Source organism: Scyliorhinus torazame, chromosome 10, assembly GCF_047496885.1.
Source record: "Scyliorhinus torazame isolate Kashiwa2021f chromosome 10, sScyTor2.1, whole genome shotgun sequence".
NCBI lineage: Eukaryota > Metazoa > Chordata > Chondrichthyes > Carcharhiniformes > Scyliorhinidae > Scyliorhinus > Scyliorhinus torazame.
The window spans coordinates 26420818-26443270 of NC_092716.1; the positions used below are offsets into that span (position 1 = coordinate 26420818).

The 22453-nt window shown below is 46.9% G+C and overlaps 1 protein-coding gene across 3 annotated transcripts in view; it reads right to left on the bottom strand.

Annotated features, from left to right (window-relative positions):
* The window catches only part of LOC140430417 (rifampicin phosphotransferase-like), a 210051-nt gene that overhangs the window by 85108 nt on the left and 102490 nt on the right, over positions 1 to 22453 (bottom strand). For 2 of the 3 annotated variants that reach the window (XR_011949419.1, XM_072517885.1), the window contains exons 12-17: positions 16203 to 16309; positions 15735 to 15776; positions 12102 to 12297; positions 9597 to 9732; positions 8234 to 8310; positions 876 to 993 (exon numbers count right to left, since the gene is read on the bottom strand). Coding sequence is in view for 2 of the 3 variants with exons in the window: in XM_072517885.1 (XP_072373986.1) it covers positions 876 to 993; positions 8234 to 8310; positions 9597 to 9732; positions 12102 to 12297; positions 15735 to 15776; positions 16203 to 16309 (676 nt within the window). In the remaining variant the exon portion in view is untranslated. The remainder of the gene's footprint in view (positions 1 to 875; positions 994 to 8233; positions 8311 to 9596; positions 9733 to 12101; positions 12298 to 15734; positions 15777 to 16202; positions 16310 to 22453) is intronic. The other variant, XM_072517887.1, reaches the window with a different exon arrangement.

The following is a 22453-nucleotide window of genomic DNA, read 5'->3' on the forward strand; positions in this document are numbered from 1 at the left end:
CCACTCTTATGGGCAATAAACCCTGATAGTTCCAGGGTGCCTGGGTGGCACTGCCAAGGTGCACGCTGGCAGTGTCAAGGTTCCCTGCTGCAAGGGGGAGTGCCAAGGTACCATCCTGCCCTGTCCCCGACCACCCGGGGGTCTCCGATGGCCTGCGGGATCCCCCCCCCCCCCCCCCCCCCCCCCCGGTGCAGTCACGCCTCATCCATGGCTGTTGAACCCCAGGGGCATACAGGTTCCGGGTACTTAAATGAGCCTAATGGCTCATATAAATACGCAGATGTGAATCTCGCCCAAATCCGCGCCGGGCGCAACGCAGTCGCTGAATCGTAACCCTTTCACTGGGACAAGGATAATTATCCTTGTGAATATGGGGCCGTATCTCAGGAGTGATTGTAGGGGAGTTGTGGTGGTCATGGGAGGGATGTTAGAGTGATTGCGGGAGGGGAGTTTGTCACTGAGGGAAGACTGCACAGATGAAGAGTGGGCATTTATAAAACAAGTCTGTGGGCCTGGAGACAACACTCCAGCTCATCCTGGCCCTCAAGTCGCACTGTAACTAGATGTACTTTATGGATCCAATCTTTTTTACTTTCCGGTTCAGGAAACCCCATGGACAGCAGTAAAATATACAAACCTTGTAAAAAGGCACAATTTAAAAAGCTTCAATGACTGATTTGCTCCCTGAGCGAGATTGCATGGTTCCTTTTCCGCCTTGATTAAAACAGAAGTGGCCAGGCTCAAGACCCACTGGGTTGAGGTTTGAAATTTTTAACATTCCGCCCAACCCAAACCCAGCTTCTTTTTGAGGATGAACATTATCTCCAAAGTTTCTGAAAATGAAACAAAAGGGCTGGCCCATTTCCACTACCCACCATTTTGCAGGTAGTGTCGCTTCTTTGCTCCAATGTCCTTCTTGATAATCTGACATTGCCCTTTCAGACTGCGTGAGAGGGTGATGGTGTCAGGCTCTGAATGGCCACTCACAACAGACTGGAATAAAATATGAAAACACAGTGAAAATCTCCCCATGAAGGTCTCTGTTGTGATCTAGATAGACTGTCAGTTTAAAAGATGTGACATTGACTCGGCTCTTTAAGAGAGGTAGTTGCTTTAAAACAGCAAACATTCATAACCTTCCTCTTCATAAACTCATGCTTTGCCCTGGGCTCTAATTTAGACATATGACCACTACTGCAATTCATTACCTCAGTTATTTTCCACAGGGCAATGACTATTCAGTTTAGTCATTGAACTGAATTGTTTTATCGGTACAAAGGTAATTTCCCTCTCAATAATTCAAGTCAGTAATTCCATATAATTAATTTTTATTTATTTTATAAACACTTATTCTCGTCGCTAATGGGCATTCAATAAGGAAATTTTATTTTGGCAATAGGAGAAATGTTCCACACAAAGACTAGGGGCTGGATTCTCTGGTTCCCCAGCGAGCGTTTCTCAGCAGTGGGAGGCAGCACACCGTTCGTTGGCAGCAGGATTATCTGTTCCCTTCACTGTCAATGGGATTTCCCACGGGAAACCTGCACATGGGGTTGCGCCGTCGGCAGGGCCATAGGAACCACTGGACCATAGGAATCATGGGAACAGGAGTAGGCCATTCTGCCCCTCGAGCCTGTCATGACATTCAATGAGACCATGACTGATCTGTGGCCTACTCCATATACCTGCCTTTGGCCCTTTTCCCTTAATATCTTTGCTTAACATAAATCTACTTCTCTCAGATTTTAAATAAACAACTGGTCTAGCTTCAGCTGCTGTTTGTGGGAGAGTTCCAAACCTCTACCACCCTTTGTGTGAAGAAATGCTTCCGAGCATCTCTCCTGAAATGTCTGGCCCTAATTTTTCGACTGAGCCCCTTAGTTTTAGAATCTCCAACCAGTGGAAATATTTTATCTTTATCTATCCTGTTAATATACGGGCGGCACGGTAGCACAGTGATTAGCAATGTCGCTTCACAGCTCCAGGGTCCCAGGTTCGATTCCCGGCTTGGGTCACTGTCTGTGCGGAGTCTGTACGTTCTCCCCGTGTCTACGTGGGTTTCTTCCGGGTCCTCCGGTTTCCTCCCACAATCCAAAGATGTGCAGGTTAGGTGGATTAGCCACGCTAAATTGCCCTTGGTGTCCAAAAAGGTTAGGTGGGGTTACTGGGTTAGGGTGGAGGCGTGGGCTTAATTAGGGTGCTCTTTCCAAGGGCCGATGCAGACTCAATAGGCCACATGGCCTCCTTCTGCACTGTAAATTCTAGGACTTTGATCAGATCACCCCTTAACCCTAAGGAAATTTGGCATGTCAGCTACGACCCTCACCAACTTCTACAGCATTCTTTCTGGTTGTATCACAGCTTGGTATGGAGCCTGCTCTGTCCAAGACCGCAGGAAACTACAAAAGGTTGTGAATGTAGCCCAGTCCATCACGCAAACCAGCCTCCCATCCATTGACTCTATCTATAATTCCCGCTGCCTCAGAAAGGCAGCCAGCATAATTAAGAAACCCACGCACCCCGGATATACTCTTTTCCACCTTCTTCCGTCAGGAAAAGGATGCCAAAGTTTGAGGTCACGTACCAACCGACTCAAGAACAGCTTCTTCCCTACTGCCATCAGACCTCTGAATGGACCTACCTCGTATTAAGCTGATCTTTTCTCTACACCTTGCTATAACTGTAACATTATATTCTGCAGTCTCTCCTTCCTTCCCTATGTACGATATGCATTGTTTGTACAGCATGCAAGAAACAATACTTTTCACTGTATACTAATACATGTGATAATAATAAATCAAATCAAATCAAATAAAGCATCTAAATTCTGGAGAAAACAGGCCTAATTTGTGTAATCTCTCCTCATAACTTAACCCCTGTAGTCCAGATAACGTTTTTGTAAACTTGCGTTGCACTCCCTCCAAGGCCAATATATCCTTCCTAAGGTGTGGTGCCCAGAACTGCTCACAGTACTCCAAGTGGGTCTCACCAGGGTTTTGTATAGCTGCAGCGTATCTTCTTCTGTGTCTTTATACTCCTGTCCTCTAGATATAAAGGCCAGCATTCCATTAGCCTTTTTGATTATTTTCTGCACTTGTTCGGGGCATTTAAAAGATCTATGCACCTGAACCCTCAAGTCTCTTTGGACATCCACTGTACTTAACCACTTTCCATTTAGAAAGTACTTTGCTCCATACTTTTTAGATCCAAAATGGATAACCTCACACTTACTTTCATTGAATTCCATCTGCCACAATTTTGCCCATTCACCTAGTCTGCCAATATCTCCTTGAAATTTCATGCTATCATCTAGACTGTCTACAATGCTGCCTATAATAAACCCCACGAGGAACACAGGGAAACCATAAGTGATCTTTCTGTGGGGCCCGTGGGATATGCGCTTCCCCGGTGGTGGGCGGAGGCCCACCCTGCTGGGGCTCATAAGATCGAACATAAAAGCCGGCCCGAGCAGGGACCGACATGTTGGTTGCCCCAACGGGGACTGTGAAGTATAAATAGTTACTGCCACGGGCAGACTTTATAAATCCTTTGTTTTCCGATCGCTGACTTTCTGGTCAATTAACCGCCTAACTTTGTATCATCAGCAAATTTGGATACATGACTTTCTAATCCATCGTCCAAGTCATTAATGAATAATATGAATAATTGAGGTCCCAACACAGATCTCTGTGGTACACCACTAGTCACATTCTGCCTATTACAGCACTTACTCATTATCCACACTCTCTGTCACCTGCCACTCAACCAATTTCCTAACCATGTCAATAATTTGCCCTCAACGTCATGGGCTTGCATCTTACTTAACAGGCTCTTGTGTGGGACTTTGCCAAATGCCTTCTGGAAGTCCATATAAATAACATCCATAGACATTCCCCTGTCCACTACCTCAGCCACCTCTTCAAAAAAATTCAATAAGGTTTGTCAATCATGACTTTGCCTTCACAAACCCAGGCTGGCTCTCCCTGATCGATCGAGATTTTTGAGGTCTTCAGTTGCACTATCTCTGACTCCAGCAATTTTCCCACCACAGATTTTAGGCTAACTGGGTGTCATTTCCTGGTTTCCCTTTTCAAAAGTGGAGTGACGCCAGCAAACAGAATTCCCGCCGAGGTCATTCGTTTTGAACGATCTGTTGTCTTCCTTTCAAGCCATATTTCTTTTATGTAGCTTGCCTAGCCTCCATCCGTTCCACCAAATTGGAGAACGCGAGGTCCAGCCGAGTTCAAAGACAATGGCCCACCAACAGCTCTGTTTGTGTGACCCAGCAGTAATGTGAGGGGTGGTATTGTGTGAAAGGAGGAAATTAGCTAACTTGAGACACAATGGCCTAGCTGGCTGTTTTTTAATTGCAGACTTAAACGTTTGCACCACTCTTTCTCCCAGGCCATTCGAGGTCAGGCAATAGAGAGCTGTTTGGATGCCATTAATTTGCACTAAACACTTGAATTCTTCCCCCGTAAAAGCCATTGTCAGAAAGCAATGTTTCTGGAAGGCCACAATATGCAAAAAAGGTCTCAGGGTTTGGATGGTGGCTGCTGATTTTGCCGTTCCCCTTTTCTTGGATGTTCAGCCTCTCAGAGTGGGCCTCTACCACTATCAAGAACATTTTTCCAAGGAAGGACTTGTCCGTGGATGGCTAGGCCATTCACATAGATGCAGGCGAGATGCAGGTGGCAAGCTTTGGATGGAAGTCAGACTGATGGACCATATTCGTGATGTCTTTGCCAATGCCAGACCACCATATGGGGCTCCGAGGCCAATATTTCCATCTCAGTTTGGTGAGGTTGCACGCCGTGCAGTTCTTGCAGTCGTGGCTCTCTTTGCTGGGGGTGGTACCACCACCCAGGAAACCCAGAGCAATTCTCCGTCTTCACCTTTCCTCACTTGGCAGGGTCTGAGCTGCTCTGACCTATTGTGATTCCAGCATCCTAGTATAATTCGATAGAAGCAAATTACCGCGGATGCTGGAATCTGTTACAAAAACACAAAATGCTGGGCAATCTCAGCACGTCTGACAGCATCTGAGGGGAGAGAAGGGAGGTAACATTTTGAGTCTGGATGACTCCTTGTCAAAGATGGAGAGAGCTGGAAAGCCATGCTGCTTAAGCCTCAAGGGCTGGACTTCTTCTCATGGGTACTTGTAGGTTTGTTCACCCATCACCGTGGCTGACGCCCCTGTCTCAACCTCAATTCTCAATGGTCGCCCATTTACCATAAGGACTATCTCGATGGGAGTCACCTTGCTCACTTTGTTTAAATTGTAAATTTCTCCACTTTATGCAGTGGAGTCAATGTGTGTTTTTTTTAAAACTCGGTACGCGGTGTCTGGTGTGGCAACATGCTTGAATGTGGCCCCTCCCTGTTACAAACTGAAGCAAACAAATCTTGAGGGTGGTCTCTCCTGAGTCCTTAATGGCCAAATTAAACTTATACCGTTGCAGTATAATGGAGGGTCTGGGGTTGGAATGCTCTTTCACAAGTGTCACCAACAGGTCAAATAATTTTTTGTCTGGGGCCTCCGAGGATGTTAAATTTCCAATGAGGTTATAAGTCTGGAGTCTGCATACCGTAAGCAAGATGACCTTTTGCTTGTCTTCCCCAGTGATCTCATTCGTGGTAAAGAAGTACCAAAGACTCACAATGTATTGACCATCCCTCCCTGCCCCCCAGGTCAAACAGATTGAGTTTCCCTATTAGTGGCACGGTTTCTCGCTCACTGGCTGAGATTCTCCATTCTGGATCCTTAGTGCTCCTGCCAGCAGAGAATTGCTATTGGTCTCTGCTGGCGCTAGGAGCGGGACTCGGTATGTGAGTCTCTCCCCTTCACCATGCTAATGGGGGAGAGCATGGGGGAGGGCTCACCAGATTCCGTCGGAATCCCGGGATCGGGCTGCCATTGTGAGCAGGAATCTCAATTGGAAAGACGTTGACTGGAGAAACCGGGCCAGCTTTTGTTGCCAACCCCTTCCCCACAAATTTTGAAGCTTGCAATCGATGACCAATTTACTCTAGTCGCCAATGTAATGGAACATAGAACATAGAACATAGAGTGCAGAAGGAGGCCATTCGGCCCATCGAGTCTGCACAGACCCACTTAAGCCCTCACTTCCACCCTATCCCCGTAACCCAATAACCCCTCCACACCTTTTTGGTCACTAAGTGCAATTTATCATGGCCAATCCACCTAACCTGCACGTCTTTTTTAATAGCACGAGGCATCACTGAAAAGGCTTCTTGAATAATGAAGGGGTTTATTGGAAATCACAATGAAATCTAACCACATACAGGCACAGCGGTGTATCATACAGGTCTTTACTTCTCCACTCCTGAGTCCACACTGCCTGGCTCCCTGCTCCGAGGGCCACGCTCTTTCCCCTCATTGGTCAGGGTTCGCATGTTCTCACGAGATAGGCCTCGGGCGGGCCACGTGGCCCACGAAAGGCCGCCCCTTAAAGGGGCCAAGCTACCAGGGGTTCCTCGAAAGACAGTGCCTAAATTAGAGATGCTGTTCATATTCTTTTTTAAAATTCTTTCATGGGATGTGGGCTTCGCTGGCAAGGCCGGCATTTGTGTCCCTTCCTTAATTGCCCTTGAGCTAAGTGGCTTGCTCGGCTATTTCAGGGGGTAGTTATGAGTCAAACACATTACTGTGGGTCTGGAGTCACATAGAGGTCAGACCAGGTAAGAGCAAGAGATTTCCTTTCCTAAACGACATTAGTAGACCACAAAAATCAATTACTGAGACTAGCTATCAATTATAAATGGTATTAATTGAATTTAAATTCCACCAGCTGCCACAGTGGACCCAGACCATTAGCCTACACCACAGGACTACTCATTTGGTGATAAAACCACCATGCCACCATCTCCCCAATACATTAGTGAATTCATAAATTAGTTAGTGCATTCATAAATTAGATAGGGTGGAGGTATGGACCTTGGGTGGGGTGCTCTTTCCAAGAGTCGGTGCAGACCCGATGGGCCGAATGGCCTCCTTCTGCACTGTAAATTCTATGAACTGTATGCAATGTTTTCCAGTCTCTTCGCCAAAGTACTCATTAGCCAGCTTATAACCCCTTTTTGCCCATCTCCTATAAAAGAGAAGTAGGCCTTTTGTCCCCTCTAAACTGTTCCAGCACTCTGTTATACCATAGCTAATCTGTACCTCAAATCCAATTATTCACCATGGTGACCGTACCTCACAAATATCTACCATTGGTGAAGAGGCCCAAAGCTCTGGAACTGGCTCCCTCAACCTCTTTGCCTCTCTTTTCTCTTCAATTGCCCCTTACAGTGACCTCTTTGACAAATGCCTTATGTGAGTCAGCATCAAATTTTGCTTCATCATGTTCCTGTGATCCCATTTTTGGGGGTGTTTTATTCTATTAAAGGCACTATTAAAATTGAAGTTGTTTTTAAATTTGATAAGGTGCCCTATAATAGAGTAATGAATAAGGTAGGAAAATGTGAAGTCATAGAATACCTACAGTGCAGAAGGAGCCCAGCCAGCCCATCGCGTCTGCACCAACACTTGAAAAGAGCAACCGACCTAGGCCCAGGGCCCCACCCTATCCCCGTAACCCAGTAACCAGACCTAACCCTTTGGACACGAAGGGACAATTTAGCATGGCCAATCCACCCAACCTGCACATCTTTGGACTGTGGGAGGAAACCAGAGCCCCCGGCGGAATCCCACGCAGATACAGGGAGAACGTGCAAACGCCACACAAACAGTCACCCGAGTTGAATCTGGGTACCTGTCGCTGTGAAGCAGCAGTGCTAACCACTGTGCCACCATGCTGCCCACGATGGTGCTTGTGGTAGGATCATCTACCACAGGCATAGTGGCATAGTGGTTTTGTCACTAGATGAGTAGTCCAGAGATCCAGGCTAATGCTCTGGGTAAAATCATCTGTTCGCTGAAGATCAAGTCTAATTGAGAACTGACGCAATTCAAAACTCTCTTCCAGAAAATGGTGGCTCGATGAGTAAATGTTTGCGTCTGTGCAGGTGTGTAACATCATACATGATTAGTGCATGTGCATTTGTGCAAAACAGCCTTGGGGTGAGTATATAAACGTTTACTTATACATAGTTGCGCCTAAGCAGGGTTTGTGGAAAACTAGTTATTAGTAATGGAATGCAGGTAGGACAGCCCAGCAGATAATGAGAGTCACATTAACATTTCAGGAGCAAAGTTATAGAATCTCACCTCTCCCAGTCCATAGTTTGCATTGATAATCATTCTACCTGAGTGTCCTGTGACAGGGTCACATGTAAACAATACACCTGTAACATCGTTAATGGATACAATATCAGAATCAAATATTATGCACGTTCAGTTCTGTTTTGCTTCTTTTTTTGAAGATTCTTCCCTCGCCAATTTTAAATTTTATACCTCTGCAAACCATGAAGAATGAGCCACAAGACACGTATGAATTTAAGATCCATTGTGGGTAGGGAACAGCTTGCTCCTCTCTACTGTTAATACATGGAATACTCAACGGGCGATGATTTTCACGGGCTGCTTTGTGTAATTGAAAGCAGAATAAAAGTTTCCGGTTTGCTATTCCTACTGAAATTGCAAAGTGTTCCCAAACAAAAACCACTGCTATTAATCGTGAGTAGATGAAGTCTTCCCTGTGAGTGAATGATATTGTGCAAGTATAGCAACTTGAGAATTTATCTGCTTCCACAGCTACCATTCATTTGTATCACTGAAGTTTTATTATGAAATGTTACATCAAGAGGAATTGATCAAAATATGCTTTATGAAAATGTTTGCTGTCTCAAGTGAGTAAACAATCGCTTGCAACTCATTCACAAGGGCATGTATTTCATTTGACAATGACATTGACTTCTTCAATTTTACTTTCCTACTAAACAATGTTATGCTTGCATCAAGATGGCCACATCTTAGGAGTATTGCTGTAAAAAGAGAGAGGCTGTCAAAGTTTTTCTTCTTGCACTCATCAGGACATATTCACACGAATACCAAATTTCAATGAGACCAACAATTTATACTGCATGAACAGAGAGTGCTAATTGTTTGGCAAGTGGACTCTGATTGGCAGAGACGTTGCCACAAGAATGCTTCAGGAAGTTAACTGCCAAGCTTTTGTTTAAATTCAACTAGGTTGGTTGGCTCTGATTGGTCAAAACATTGCCATGAGAAATGCATCAGGGAATGGCTGAACCCAAGTTCCTGTTTATTTGAGAAAGGCACAATGTATGAACATGTTCTTTCTGTTTGCAAAGTACATGGCCATGTGCGTGAATATATGCAGCTTCCAGCACATGTATGTAAGTCCTGCTACACACCAGGCCGACAGTCGTAAATCCTAAAAGCTTTAGACAAGTCCAGCCCAATCAGCTTATTTGAACCAAGTTCACTTTTGAAAATAAAAGTATCATCATTAATCTTATTGCTGTTTGTGGAATTTTGCAGTGCACAAAATTGGATTCTGGTTCCCAACATTATAACAGGGATTCAAAGGACTATAGTTAATGCAATATAAACAGCTTAGTAATGATGAGTGAGGTTTATTTTATTGAATTGGTTTAACAAGCTGTACCTGCTGCCTGAGCTGATACCATCTGCTGGATTACCACGCCCATGCTTGATGGCACTGGTTGCCCCCTTTGGCTGCGATATTGCACTGCCTGGAATGAGTAGAGGGAGGCCCAGCATTCCTGCACAGCATTGCACACCTGGGAAAATTTAAAACAAATGCGTAAATCATAAAATACAAATGTATAAAGTACATTGTTTTGAAATATAACGTACAAAGGTAAACCATAAATTGAAAAATCTAAACGATGAGTCAGGGGTCTCATACTCAGGGTCACAACTAAGATCGGAAAGGGCAAATGAGAAGTAGTTTAAAATCCTATAAAATGATGTATAAAACCAATGGATTACTCTGAAATGCAGTCACTGTAGTATTGGCAAAGAGTGTGCTCAATTTAACAAAGATCTACAAACTTAATCTCGCAATGTCTCACAAACAGCAAATGAGATGATTAAATAAACTATTCTTGGTGACAATGGTTGAGGGAGGATGGTTGGCCAGGGCACTGGGAAATCCTTGAAACTTTCTTCATATAGTGCCCCACAATCTGTAGCATTCGCCTCGGCAGACCAACAAAACCCCAGTTTAATGTCCCAACTGGATAACTGCAGTTGTGGCAATGCAGCACTTTAATACTGCACTCCAGTGTATAGTCCACAGTGGAAATCAAATCCACTAGCTTCAGAGTTAGCCCATAAGGGATCCACATTCGCACAGTCCAGAAACGCTTACCAGTTTAATTTGTCCTCAAGACCGTGGTCAACAGGTTTTGATGCTTGGGCATGCATTCAGTGTGCAGGTTTGGATAAGGTCAACCAATTTCTCAGAGTAATGCTACACACAAGGCCGGGTCTGGTTAACTGGCCGAGTCTGAGGTGGCATATCCTAATCGCATCAATGAGATCAAGGATCAAACCAAATCAGGTATATTGTTTCTAGCCTGAAAGGATGAGAAAATTCTCCCATGCCAACTGGCATATCCACCGACATTTTATACCCAAAAGAACCTGATCCCAAGTTAATCTAAATAATTTTTCCCCAGGTCTGAAAAAATTGCAGCTCCGTTTTGATCTCTCGTTCATATTCAACACTCGATGTAAAGCCTGTTCTACAGCATTTCCTCGCCTCTGGGAGAGAAGCCAATTTGGACATGTTAAGATTGTACTTTTTAAATGATTATATTGCCAAAAGCACAACAAGTGACAATAATACATCTTGATAACATTGATAATTTGATAATTTACCCGTGATAATTTAGGCTGAGAGAAAAATTATTTTCTCGGGTGTGGGCGTCCAGAACAATGGAATCATAACCTTAAAAATAGAATTGAGCTACTCAGAGCTAATGTCAGGAAACCCTTCTTCACACAAAGGACAGTGGAAATCTGAGACTCTCATCCTCAAAAGTTGTTTGAGGATGGGCAGGTTAGGTGGATTGGCCATAATCTATGCGCGGGGTTACAGGGATAGGACAGGGGAGAGGGCTTAAGTAGAGTGCTCTTTCGAAGGGTCGGTGCACAGTCAATGGGGCAAATGGCCTCCTTCTCAGCTGGAAGGATTCTATGGGTTTTATTCAATGGATACGTCAATTGAAACTGAGATTGACAGATTTCTGGCTGACAAGTATATTAAGGGTTACAGAATCAGTGTAGGTAGATGGAGTTAGCATATAGACCCAATGTGATCTAAGTGAATAGCAGAAATAGTCTGAGGAGCTGGAGGGTCTGTTTATTCCATGTGTCCCACACCCAAAGGTAGATCATTCTCTCATATCCGTTAATGTTTCATCTTGAGTCATACTCTTGGCAGCTTTTGTCAATGTTGGCTTGCTGTTGACCCCCAGCCTCAGAGGCAGGCCAAGGACGCAGGTCCTAGGTCTACCTTATCCACAACGCAAATCAAACCGATGCTGTCGATATTATTCTGAACCACACACAAGCCATCTGGTTAACTGAGTTAACTGACCCACTCTTACTCCTGTTCCTATATTTCTAACTAAACATACCATAACAATGAAATTGGGGCTGTTTAGCAAAAGGCTAAATCGCTGGCTTTGAAAGCAGACCACGGCAGGCCAGCAGCACGGTTCGATTCCCGTAACAGCCTCCCCGAACAGGCGCCGGAATGTGGCGACTAGGGGCTTTTCACAGTAACTTCATTTGAAGCCTACTTGTGACAATAAGCAATTTTCATTTCATTTTCATTTCAAATTAATCAGAGCATTCAGAACAATTACTGTGGAGAACAGGTTTTATCCATGTAAAGGTCAGCACTTAGTTTGAAGTTGCATAATTCAAATGATCTAATATTACAATTGTTTGAATCAACAAATTCCCATTTTACTGCACGTTTTATTTTGGTCAATTCAAATTATAGAGGCAACTCTGAACTATAGGTAAACTACTGAATTTGCAACCTTAATTCCTGCTTAACCCTTATTATTACATTCTCATGAATTCATGAGTTATCCTATTGATTTGATTTGATTTAGATTATTTTTCTTTTTACCTGTTCAAAGCCTTTCAATCCCAGTTTAGTCTCGAGTTGCCCAGCAGCAGACGTGTCCTCTGTGTCCTCCCAGACTGCACTGGACCTGACGGCCAATCGTTCCTCTGCTCCCAGCAGCCTCAGCTCTTCAAGCTGATTATGAATGGCATTTTCTATCTCAGAAGCCAGTTTGGTTTTCCTGAACAATTCAACACATCTGGAAAAGATTAAAAGGGAGCTCATGTGTTGAATCCCACAACAATTTAGAATGTTTTGGTCAGACATCTAAAAGAAAAGGTGGCAGATTTTTTTTAAATGCTTCTGTGCCAAGATTTTGGATACTTGTTTTCCATTCTGTAGTTCCTTTTGGTACCTTGCTGCACTAATCTACTTGTGGCATTTATTAAAGTGCCGCATCAGAGGTTCTTGTGGAAAATAAAAGTGCATGGTCACAGTATGGGTAATATATTGGCATGGATAGAAGGTTGGATGGCTAACAGGAAGAAGAGAGTAGGTAGAGGCCGAGATCTACAGTCACGTTGTGCCTGAAAGGCAGCGCAACGCAATGCGACCAGTAGATGCCGGGAGATCCCACTTCTGGGATATAACCAGCTCGCCACACCTTGCACAATCTAACACGATCTTGCAGGATGTCGCGATGTGAATCCCGTTCATTGTGGACAGGGTGGCTTTCTGACAAATCTGCAAATTAGAGTGAGACAGCTAGTTCACTCTAATATGCATTCCCGAGATCTATCCAAGGTGTGGGATCAAATCACCTTGGCGAGCGCCGTTCAGTGTTGATCTCCACAAATGGGGACCAGACGGAATGGCACTCGTGGGGGTTCCCCAGGGGATTGGAGGCCTCTAATGCATGCCCTTTAGACAGCGTGGTACACTGGCACTGCTAGTGCTACCTGGGTACCCTGGCACTGCCACCTGGGTGCCAGCTTGGTACTGCCAAGATGCCCAGGTGGCACTGTGAACTGGCATTGGCACTGCCAGGGTGCCAAGCTGGCAATTTCTGTGTGGCAGCTATCGGGCTGGGGAATGGGGGGTGCCGTGGGGGGAGGGGAGGGAAGTGGGAGGGAGCTCCGCTTATAGCGAGTTGGGGCTTGGGGGGGTTCAGGGACTTGAGAGATCAGGATGCTATTTAAAAATGGCGTCCTGATCTCTTGCTGCACTAAGGAGTTCTGACGAGCGGAGCTCCTCAATGCAGAAAACGGGACTAAGTGCAGCCTCATCAGGGAGTTCCCCGCTGATGCCCCTGATCTACCTGAATGGGCATTAAATAGAGGAGTGTTTCTTGGTGCTCTGAGTGCCAGTAAACAGCCAGCTAACCTTGCGCACTATGGGATTCTGTCTCCATTCCAGAAGATTGCGCTCATAAATGGGTCATTTTCAGGTTGGCTAAATGTGACAAGTGGTGCAACACAGGGATCGGTGCTAGGACCTTAACTGTTCACATAAATAATTTGGATGAAGGGATTGAAGGGATGGTTGCCAAATTTGCTGATGACACAAAGTCAGATAGGAAAGTAAGTTGAGAAGATGACATATGGAGGCTCCAAAAAGATGTAGATAGGTTAAGTGAATGGGAAAAGTTTGGGCAAATGGAGTATAATGTGGGCAAATGTGAAATTGTCCATTTTAGCAGGAAGTATAAAAAAGCATATTATTTAAATAGAAAGAGATTGCAGAGGTCTGAAGTGCAGAGAGATCTGGATGTCCTCTTTCGTGAATCACAAAAGGCTAGTATGTAGATACAACAAGTAATAAGGAAAATTCATACACTGCTACATAAGAACATAAGAGCCAGGAGCAGGAGTAGGAGTCTGCTCTGCCATTCAATGAGGTCATGGCTGATCTTTTTGTGGACTCAGCTATACTTAACCTCTCACTCACCACAACCTTTTATTCCTTTACTGTTCAAAAATCTATCTACCTTTGCCTTGAAAACATTTAACGATGTGGCCTCAACTGCTTCACTGGGCAGGGAATTCCACAGATCCACGACCCTCTGGGTGAAGAGGTCCCCCCTTAACTCAGCCCTAAATCTACTCCCCCTTATTTTGAGGCTATGCCCCCTAGTTCTAGTTTCACCCGCCAGTGGAAACAATCTCCCTGCTTCTATCCTGTCTATTCCCTTCATAATTTTTTATGTTTCTATCAGAACCCCGTCATTCTTCTAAATTCCAATGAGCTCCTCGTAAGCTAATCTTCTCAACTCCAGAATCAACCTAATGAATCTCCTCTGCACACTCTCTCCAGAACCAGTACATCCTTTCTCAAGTAAGGAGACCAAAACTGTGTACACAGTACTCCAGGTGTGGCCTCACCAGCACCCTATGCAGCAACAACATAACCTCCCTGTTTTTGAACTCCATCCCTCTAGCAATGACAGACAAAATTCCATTTGCCTATTTAATTACCTGCTGCACCTGCAAACAAGTTTTTTGTGATTCATGCACAAGGACACCCAGGTCCCTCTGCATGGCAGTAAGCTGCAATTTTTTACCATTTAAATAATAGTCCATTTTGATGTTATTCCCACCAAAACTGACAACCTCACATTTAGCAACATTGAACTCCATTTGCCAGACCCTTACCCACTCACTCAAACTATCTATATCCCTCTGCAGACTTTCAATGTCCTTTGCACACTTAACTCTACCACTCATCTGTGAACTTTGACACATTACACTTGGTCCCCAACTCCAGATCATCTGTGTAAATTGTGAACAATTGCAGACCCAACACTGATCCGTGAGGCACACCACTAGCCACTGATCGCCAACCAGAAAAACACTCATTTTTCCCCACTCTTTGCTTTCTGTCAGTTAACCAATCCCGGTCTGGGGGCGGTGGGTGGGGGAGGGCGAAGAACGCAAGAATCCCTAGACTACACCACAGAGGAGAAGACACATGGGTGGCCTGGCCCTTCCGAACCTGCTGCACTACCACTGGGCAACCGCAGCCGAGAGAGGGAGGGGATGGATACGGGAACCGAATATGGAATGGGTGAAGCTTGAGGAGGCCTCAGCATCAAGGTAGAATTTAACCAAGTGTTGCCCAAGTAAAATTTAATTCAGTGGGGTCAGATGTAAAACTCTCAAACCTAGAACAAAGGAAGGTGGCTGTGTGTGTTGGAGGATGATCATCTCAGCCTCAGAAAATTGTTGCTGGAATTCCTCGGGGGAGGATCTCCAGCTGCTTCATCAGCGACCTTCCCTACGTCATAAGGTCAGAACTTCAGAACATATAAAGCTCTACTGCCTGTCTCTTTACCCTGAAAAAGTCCCACTTGCCCATCACACCAGTAATCAATGACTACATCGGCACTTGGTCCAGCAGCTCCCAGTGCTGTCACATCTCTGGTTTGCTCCCAATGCTGGTAAGCCAATCTCACTTCTAACTCTATCAGGAAGATTTGCCAGCCCCTACTGCCAGAGGAAGCGTCTGGTCCTGCCAAAAGTTAAACGGACTTCTGGCTGGGCCGCCAAATCTCCTGCTGCCACAGGGCAGTAGAATCCTGGCCGATTAGCCATAACAACCCTGTTCTTATGAAATCTACAACTCACCACAGCAATATCACAGGAAAAATGCTGGTGTACAATGAATGCTGTCAGGGGAAAGAGATATGGTTGATTTTACCTTTGGCACAGTTGACGAAGGGTTTCATTTCTCGGTGTGCTACTGAAACACAAGAGCATAATTAAAAATGAGAAAGTGATGGCAGACGGCAGAATTCAAACATGTTGCCATTCGGTGTGGCGTCAATTCTTTTTTTTTTGGTTAAAAATTTAGTGTACCCAATTCATTTTTCCCAATTAAGGGGCAATTTAGCGTGTTCAATCCACCTAGCCTGCACATCTTTGGGTTGTGGGGGCGAAACCCACGGAAACACGGGGAGAATGTGCAAACTCCACACAGACAGCGACCCAGAGCCGGGATCGAACCTGGGACCTCGGCGCCGTGAGGCAGCTGTGCCACTACTGCGCCACCGCGCTGCCCTCCCGGTGTGGCGTCAATTCTAAGGTGCAACTGAAATTACACAAATTGAAACTGAATTTGGAACTTTTGAATCAGGTTATCTGGCTTAAAGTAAGAGAATGAGCATACCAGATCCCATCGTTCAGCTCTGCCACAGCTTGCCAAAGACTGCTGTTCATTTTCATTTGGTATTCCAGGGCAGCGATAGTGACACAGAGACCTGCGGGTACCGAAAACTGGCAGACAAAAAAAAAAGCAGGATATAAATCTATTGTGGCTGAGCTGGTATTATCCGTCACTTTAATTTGATTACGGTATTGTTCCTGGAAAATTATAACAACTCTTGATTCAAAAATATAAGAATATTGTTGCTCCGAATGGCTGTAGCCTTAGTTCGATGAAGGGGCAGGAGTGTCCCCAAGGCTGGAGTAGTTTCACTGGTGATCTCTCAGCTACATTTAGCCGTGCCAAATAGACTAAAAGGCAGAGGTCAAACAGCAGTCGTGTTTGGCTGGATCCAAGAATGCCTATCACACATGGGGGATTCAAATTAACAGTAATGGCAATAGCAACCCCATTAATTAGAGTACAGTACCACAAGGCGAATGGTGCCTGGAGATTTGCTGTTGCATTCCAAAGTTCACCAGCTGCCTTGCTTCAATTAGATAAATGGAAATGGCTCGACACAAAGCTGTGTTTATTTGCGTATTTTCCGGGATGATTTTTTCCTGCTGGGAAGTTCATGACTGCTTGAATTTTTAATAGTCAGCTTGAGAACAAATGGTTACCACTATCACTAGTTTATAGCTTTGTCTGCACATCAATGACATCATATTTTGATACTTTTATGTATTGTTTCAAGTATGCTCAACTGCCATGAGAACTGGACAATGTTCTACCACCTCATCATTGTAAAATGTTGATGTCTAGGTTCGCTTTGGTAAGCGGGGCTACTAGAATGACCCAATTCTAGTAGGTTCCGAAGTTGCAGGTTCAAGTCCCGCTTCAGAGACTTAAGCACATAATCCAAGCTGAAACTCTAGCTCACTGCCGCGGGCGTGTGCACATTCGCACCATCCTTTGAACAAGGAGTTAAACCAAGGCCCCATCGGCTCTCTCAGGTAAAAGATCGCCAGTGGCCATTTTAGAGAAAGGCGTGGGAGCTATCCCTAATTAATATTCATCCCTCAGTTCACATCATAAGAGTGGATGATCTCATCATCGGCACATTGTTGTTTGTGGACCTCGTTGTGTGCTAATTGACAGCTGCATTTCCTACAGTGCAACAGTGACTACAGTTCAACAGCACTCAATTAGCTGTTTGGGATATCCTGAGGTCATGAAAGGCACAGTAGAAATGTATGCCTTTCTTCTCAATTTACAATAAGGCTGTGGTAAACACCACTAGTGATATATTGTATGTATTATGGCACTGCCCATATATTACAGGTACGAGGTAAATCCCTGCCTGCTGGCTCCGCCAAGCAGGTGGTGTATAAAAGTGTATGCTCTCCTGCGTTGCCTCCATTCTGGTTCCAGCTGCGGGAGGCACAACATCTTGTGCAATAAAGCCTTGATTTGTTTCACCATTCTCGTCTCGTGGTAATTGACGGTACATCAATTTATTGCACAAGATTTTAAAAGATGGAACTCCTAATCAAGCCTGATCGCCTGCAGCTGAGCCCTCACGCAGCCAACGCCACGTCCACCTTCGAGCACTGGCTAGCCTGCTTCGAAAGCTACCTCAGAGCAGCCACTGAAGAACTCTCGGACTCACAGAAACTCCAAGTCCTCTACTCACGGGTGAGCCCTGAAATTTTCCCCCTCATCCGGGATGCGCCCACCTTCTCAGAAGCGATGACGCTCCTAAAGGGACATTACGTTAAACCGGTGAATCAAGTGTATGCCAGGCACCTCCTGGCCACGAGACGGTAACTCCCGGGGGGGCTCTGGCCCTACAGATTCTCGGTAGGAACTGTGACTGCCAGGCAGTTTTGGCAGTCCAATGCACCAAAATATTAATTACAGACGCTTATGTCACGGGCATCGTGTCTACGACAGCCAGCGACTATTGGAAGGGGGTACGCTCGATCTTGCGGAGACTAGGCAGCTTGCTAATTCACTAGAAGTAGCCTTCCGTAACCTGGAGTCCTACACGCCCGACCGCGCGGCACCCTTGTGGGCACCGGGCTGCCGATTCCAGCTCGCCGCAAGCCTGCGCCACGTGGCAGCCAGCCAACTCTGGGGGGCCCAAGTGTTAATTTTGTGGACAAAGCAAACACCCAAGGTAGCGCTGCCCGGCGCGGAGCGTGACCTGCAACGGGTGTGGGAAGAAAGGACACTCTGTTTCTGTTTGCCAGGCACGGTCGGTTGCCGCTGTTTCCAGGCCCGGCAATTCTACACCCCCCACAAGCGACCCAGGGGCGCTGCCATCTTCTCCTCCGTAAGCCACGTGCGGCCCGTGGGTGCCGCCATCTTCCCCACCGCAAGCCATGGGCGGCCCGTGAGCACCGCCATCTTTGATGCCGTCCGCCATGTGCGCCCCGTGGGCACTGCCATCTTCGGCGCCTCAGGACCCCTGCTCGTCTGGCCGTTCGCCACCTAATGCTACCTCCGCCACCGCTGACCAGCCTGGGACCTCCCAGCAACTTCCGCAGGTCGACTCCATCACCCTGGATCAGTCCCGGCCCTGCAACCTCGCGACCGCTACGATGACGGTGAAGGTCAACAGGCACAAGACGACCTGCCTTTTCGACTCCGGAAGCAGAGAGAGTTTCATCCACCCCACTACGATAAGGCTGCTCCCTCCCTGTTCACCCCGTCACCCAGAAAATTTCCCTGGCCTTTGGATCCCATTCCGTTGAAATCCGGGGGTACTGTATCACGACCCTCACGGTCCAGGCCGTAGGCTTCAGCAACTTCCGGCTCTACGTCCTCCCCCACCTCTGCGCTGCCCTGTTGCTCGGCCTGGATTTTCAATGCCATCTCCAAAGTCTTACTTTGAAATTCGGCGGACCCCTGCTCCCCCCTCACCGTCTGCGGCCTCATGACCGTTAAGGTCGATCCACCTTCACTGTTTGCGAACCTCACCCCGGACTGCAAACCCGTCGCCACTAGGAGCAGTGCCCAGGACAGGACTTTCATCAAGTCGGAGGTCCAACAGCGTCTGAGGGAGGGGATCATTGAGGACAGCAACAGCCCCTGGAGAGCTCAAGTAGTGGTAGTGAAGACTAGGGAGAAGCACAGGATGGTCATTGACTACAGTCAGACCATCAACCGGTACACGCAGTTCGACGCGTACCCCTCCCACGCATATCTGACATGGTCAATCAGATTGCGCAGTGTCGAGTCTTCTCCACAGTTGACTTGAAGTCCGCCTACCACCAGCTCCTCAACCGCCCGGAGGACCACCAGTACACTGCGTTCGAAGCAGATGGCCGCCTCTATCACTTCCTCAGAATTCCCTTCGGCATCACCAATGGGGTCTCGGTCTTCCAGTGAGAGATGGACCGAATGGTTGACCAGTATGGGCTGCGGGCCACCTTCCCGTACCTAGATAACGTCACCATTTGCGGCCACGATCAGCAGGACCACGACGCAAACCTCCAAAAATTCCTCCATACTGCCAAACTCCTTAACCTCACATACAATAAGTAGAAACGCGTGTTCCGCACCAACCGCTTAGCCATCCTTGGCCACGTGGTGGAAAATGCGGTCCTCGGGCCTGACCCCGACAGCATGCGCCCCCTCCTGGAACTCCCTCTCCCTCACTGCCGCCCTGAAACGATGCCTGGGGTTTTTCTCGTATTACGCCCAGTGGGTCCCTAATTACGCGAACAAGACCCGCCAACTCATCAAGTTCACAGTTTTTTCCCTGACGGCTGTGCACCGCCAGGCCTTCAACCACATCAAGGCGCAAGCCATTGTGGAAGCTGCGCGACATTGGAGGCATTACCTGGCCGGCAGGAGATTCACTCTCCTCACTGACCAACGGTTGGTTGCCTTCATGTTTAATAATACACAGCGGGGCAAGATCAAAAAATAACAAGATCTTGAGGCGGAGGATCAGGCTCTCCACCTATAATTATGAGATTTTGTATCGCCCAGGGAAGCTCAATGAGCCCCCTGATGCCCTATCCCGCAGTACATGTGCCAGCGCACAAGTGGACCGACTCCAGGCTCTCCCCGATGACCTCTGCCACCCGGGGATCATCCGGTTCTTCATTTTGTCAAGGCCCGCAACCTGCCCTACTCCATTGAGGAGGTCAGGACCGTCACCAGAGACTGCCAGGTCTGCGCAGAGTGCAAGCAGCACTTCTACCGACCAGATCGAGCGCACCTAGTGAAGACCTCCCGCCCCTTTGAACTCCTCAGCGTGGACTTCAATAGGCCCCTCCCCTCCACCGACTGCAACATGTACTTCCTCAACGTAATTGACGAGTACTCCCGGTTCCCTTTCGCCATCCCGTGCCCCGACATGACTTCTGCCACGGTCATCAAACCCCTGCACAGCATCTTCACTCTGTTTGGTTTCCCCACCTACATCCACAGCGATCGGGGATCCTCTTTCATGAGCGATGAGCTGCGTCAGTTCCTGCTCAGCAAGGGCATCACCTCGAGCAGGACGACCGCTACAACCCCCAGGGAAACGGGCAGGTGGAGAGGGAGAACTGCACGGTCTGGAAGGCCGTCCTGCTGGCCCTGCGGTCTAAAAATCTCCCAGTTGCCTGCTGGCAGGAAGTCCTCCCCGACGCGCTCCACTCCATCCGGTTGCTCCTCTGCACCTCCACTAATGAGACCCCTCACGAACGTGTGTTTGCCTTCCCCAGGAAGTCCACCTCCGGGGTCTCGCTCCCAACATGGCTGACAGTTCCTGGACACGTCCTCCTCCGGAAGCATGTGAGGAGCCATAAATCGGACCCCTTGGTCGAGAGGGTCCACCGCCTACATGCAAACCTGCAGTACGCCTGCGCCAAGACACAGTCTCCCTCCGGGACCTGGCACCCGCTGGGTCGCCACACACGACCCCCGACCTGACACCGCTCCCCCCCTACCCCCAGTTGCCTCATTCACCCTTGCGCCACTCAGCCTCCCTCCAGCGAACCTCACCGCAGCCCCCACCCCAGCGGGATCCGTCCTCCCACTGGATCTATTCAGGGGTGACGAAGACGAGGACAACATGCTCCCGGAGTCACAGGTGACCACGTCAGCGCCCACATCACCACCAGGACTGAGGCGATCGCGGCGGAGGGTCAAAGCCCCCGACAGACTTAATTTGTAATGTTTTCGGCACCCCCGCCGGACTTTTTTTTAACAGGGGGTGAATGTGGTAAACACCACTAGTGATATATTGTATGTATTACAGCACTGCCCATATATTACAGGTACGACGGTAAATCCCTGCCTGCTGGCTCCGCCCAGCAGGCGGTGTACAAAAGTGTATGCTCTCCTGCGCTGCTTCCATTCTGATTCCAGCTGCGGGAGGCACAACATCTTGTGAAATAAAGCCTCGATTGTTTCACTATTCTCGTCTCGTGGTAATTGACGTACATCAAAGGCAACAAAGGAAATGCTCATCCAATAACAGGACACTGGATTTTTATCAGCCAGATAGTCCCTTAATGGTAACAAAAATGATTTAGGCAGAAAACTCTCAAAGGCATAAAGCCAAATGCAATCTAAAGCATAAAGGTCTGCTTTATAATATAGAGATATATAATATAAGACAGAGGCAGGGAGCTAATTTTCCTTGTATTGAATTTATGAGGTGAAATGGTGCAAATTCTTCTTAAATATACAGTATAATAATAATAATTTTTATTGTCACAAGTAGGCTTACATTAACACTGCAATGAGGTTACTGTGAAAAGCCCCTAGTCGCCACATTCCGGCACCTGTTCGGGTACACAGGGAGAGAATTCAGAATGTCCAAATTACCAAGTAAGCACTCAAAAAACAAACATTTATTCTATTGGACGTTTAAATATACATGATAGGTTGCACAAAGGAATGAGTATATGTCTGAAGTTCCATTGCATCAAGAATACACCTATTAAATATTTATGTTTTCAAAGATCCTCAGGTTGTACCTATTGCTGTCCAATAGACATTTATTTTATAAAATGTGCACAGAACGAAAAAAAAATGAAAAATATATAAAGGCACCACCTATCAATGTCTCTTTGCAGCCTACAACAGTCCTCCACCTCATCCACTACTCCACCAATCTTGGTGTCATCAGCAAACAGGGGTTGTTTAGCACAGGGCTAAATCGCTGGCTTTGAAAGCAGACCAAGGCAGGCCAGCAGCACGGTTCAATTCCTGTAACAGTCTCCCCGAACAGGCGCCGGAATGTGGCGACTAGGGGCTTTTCACAGTAA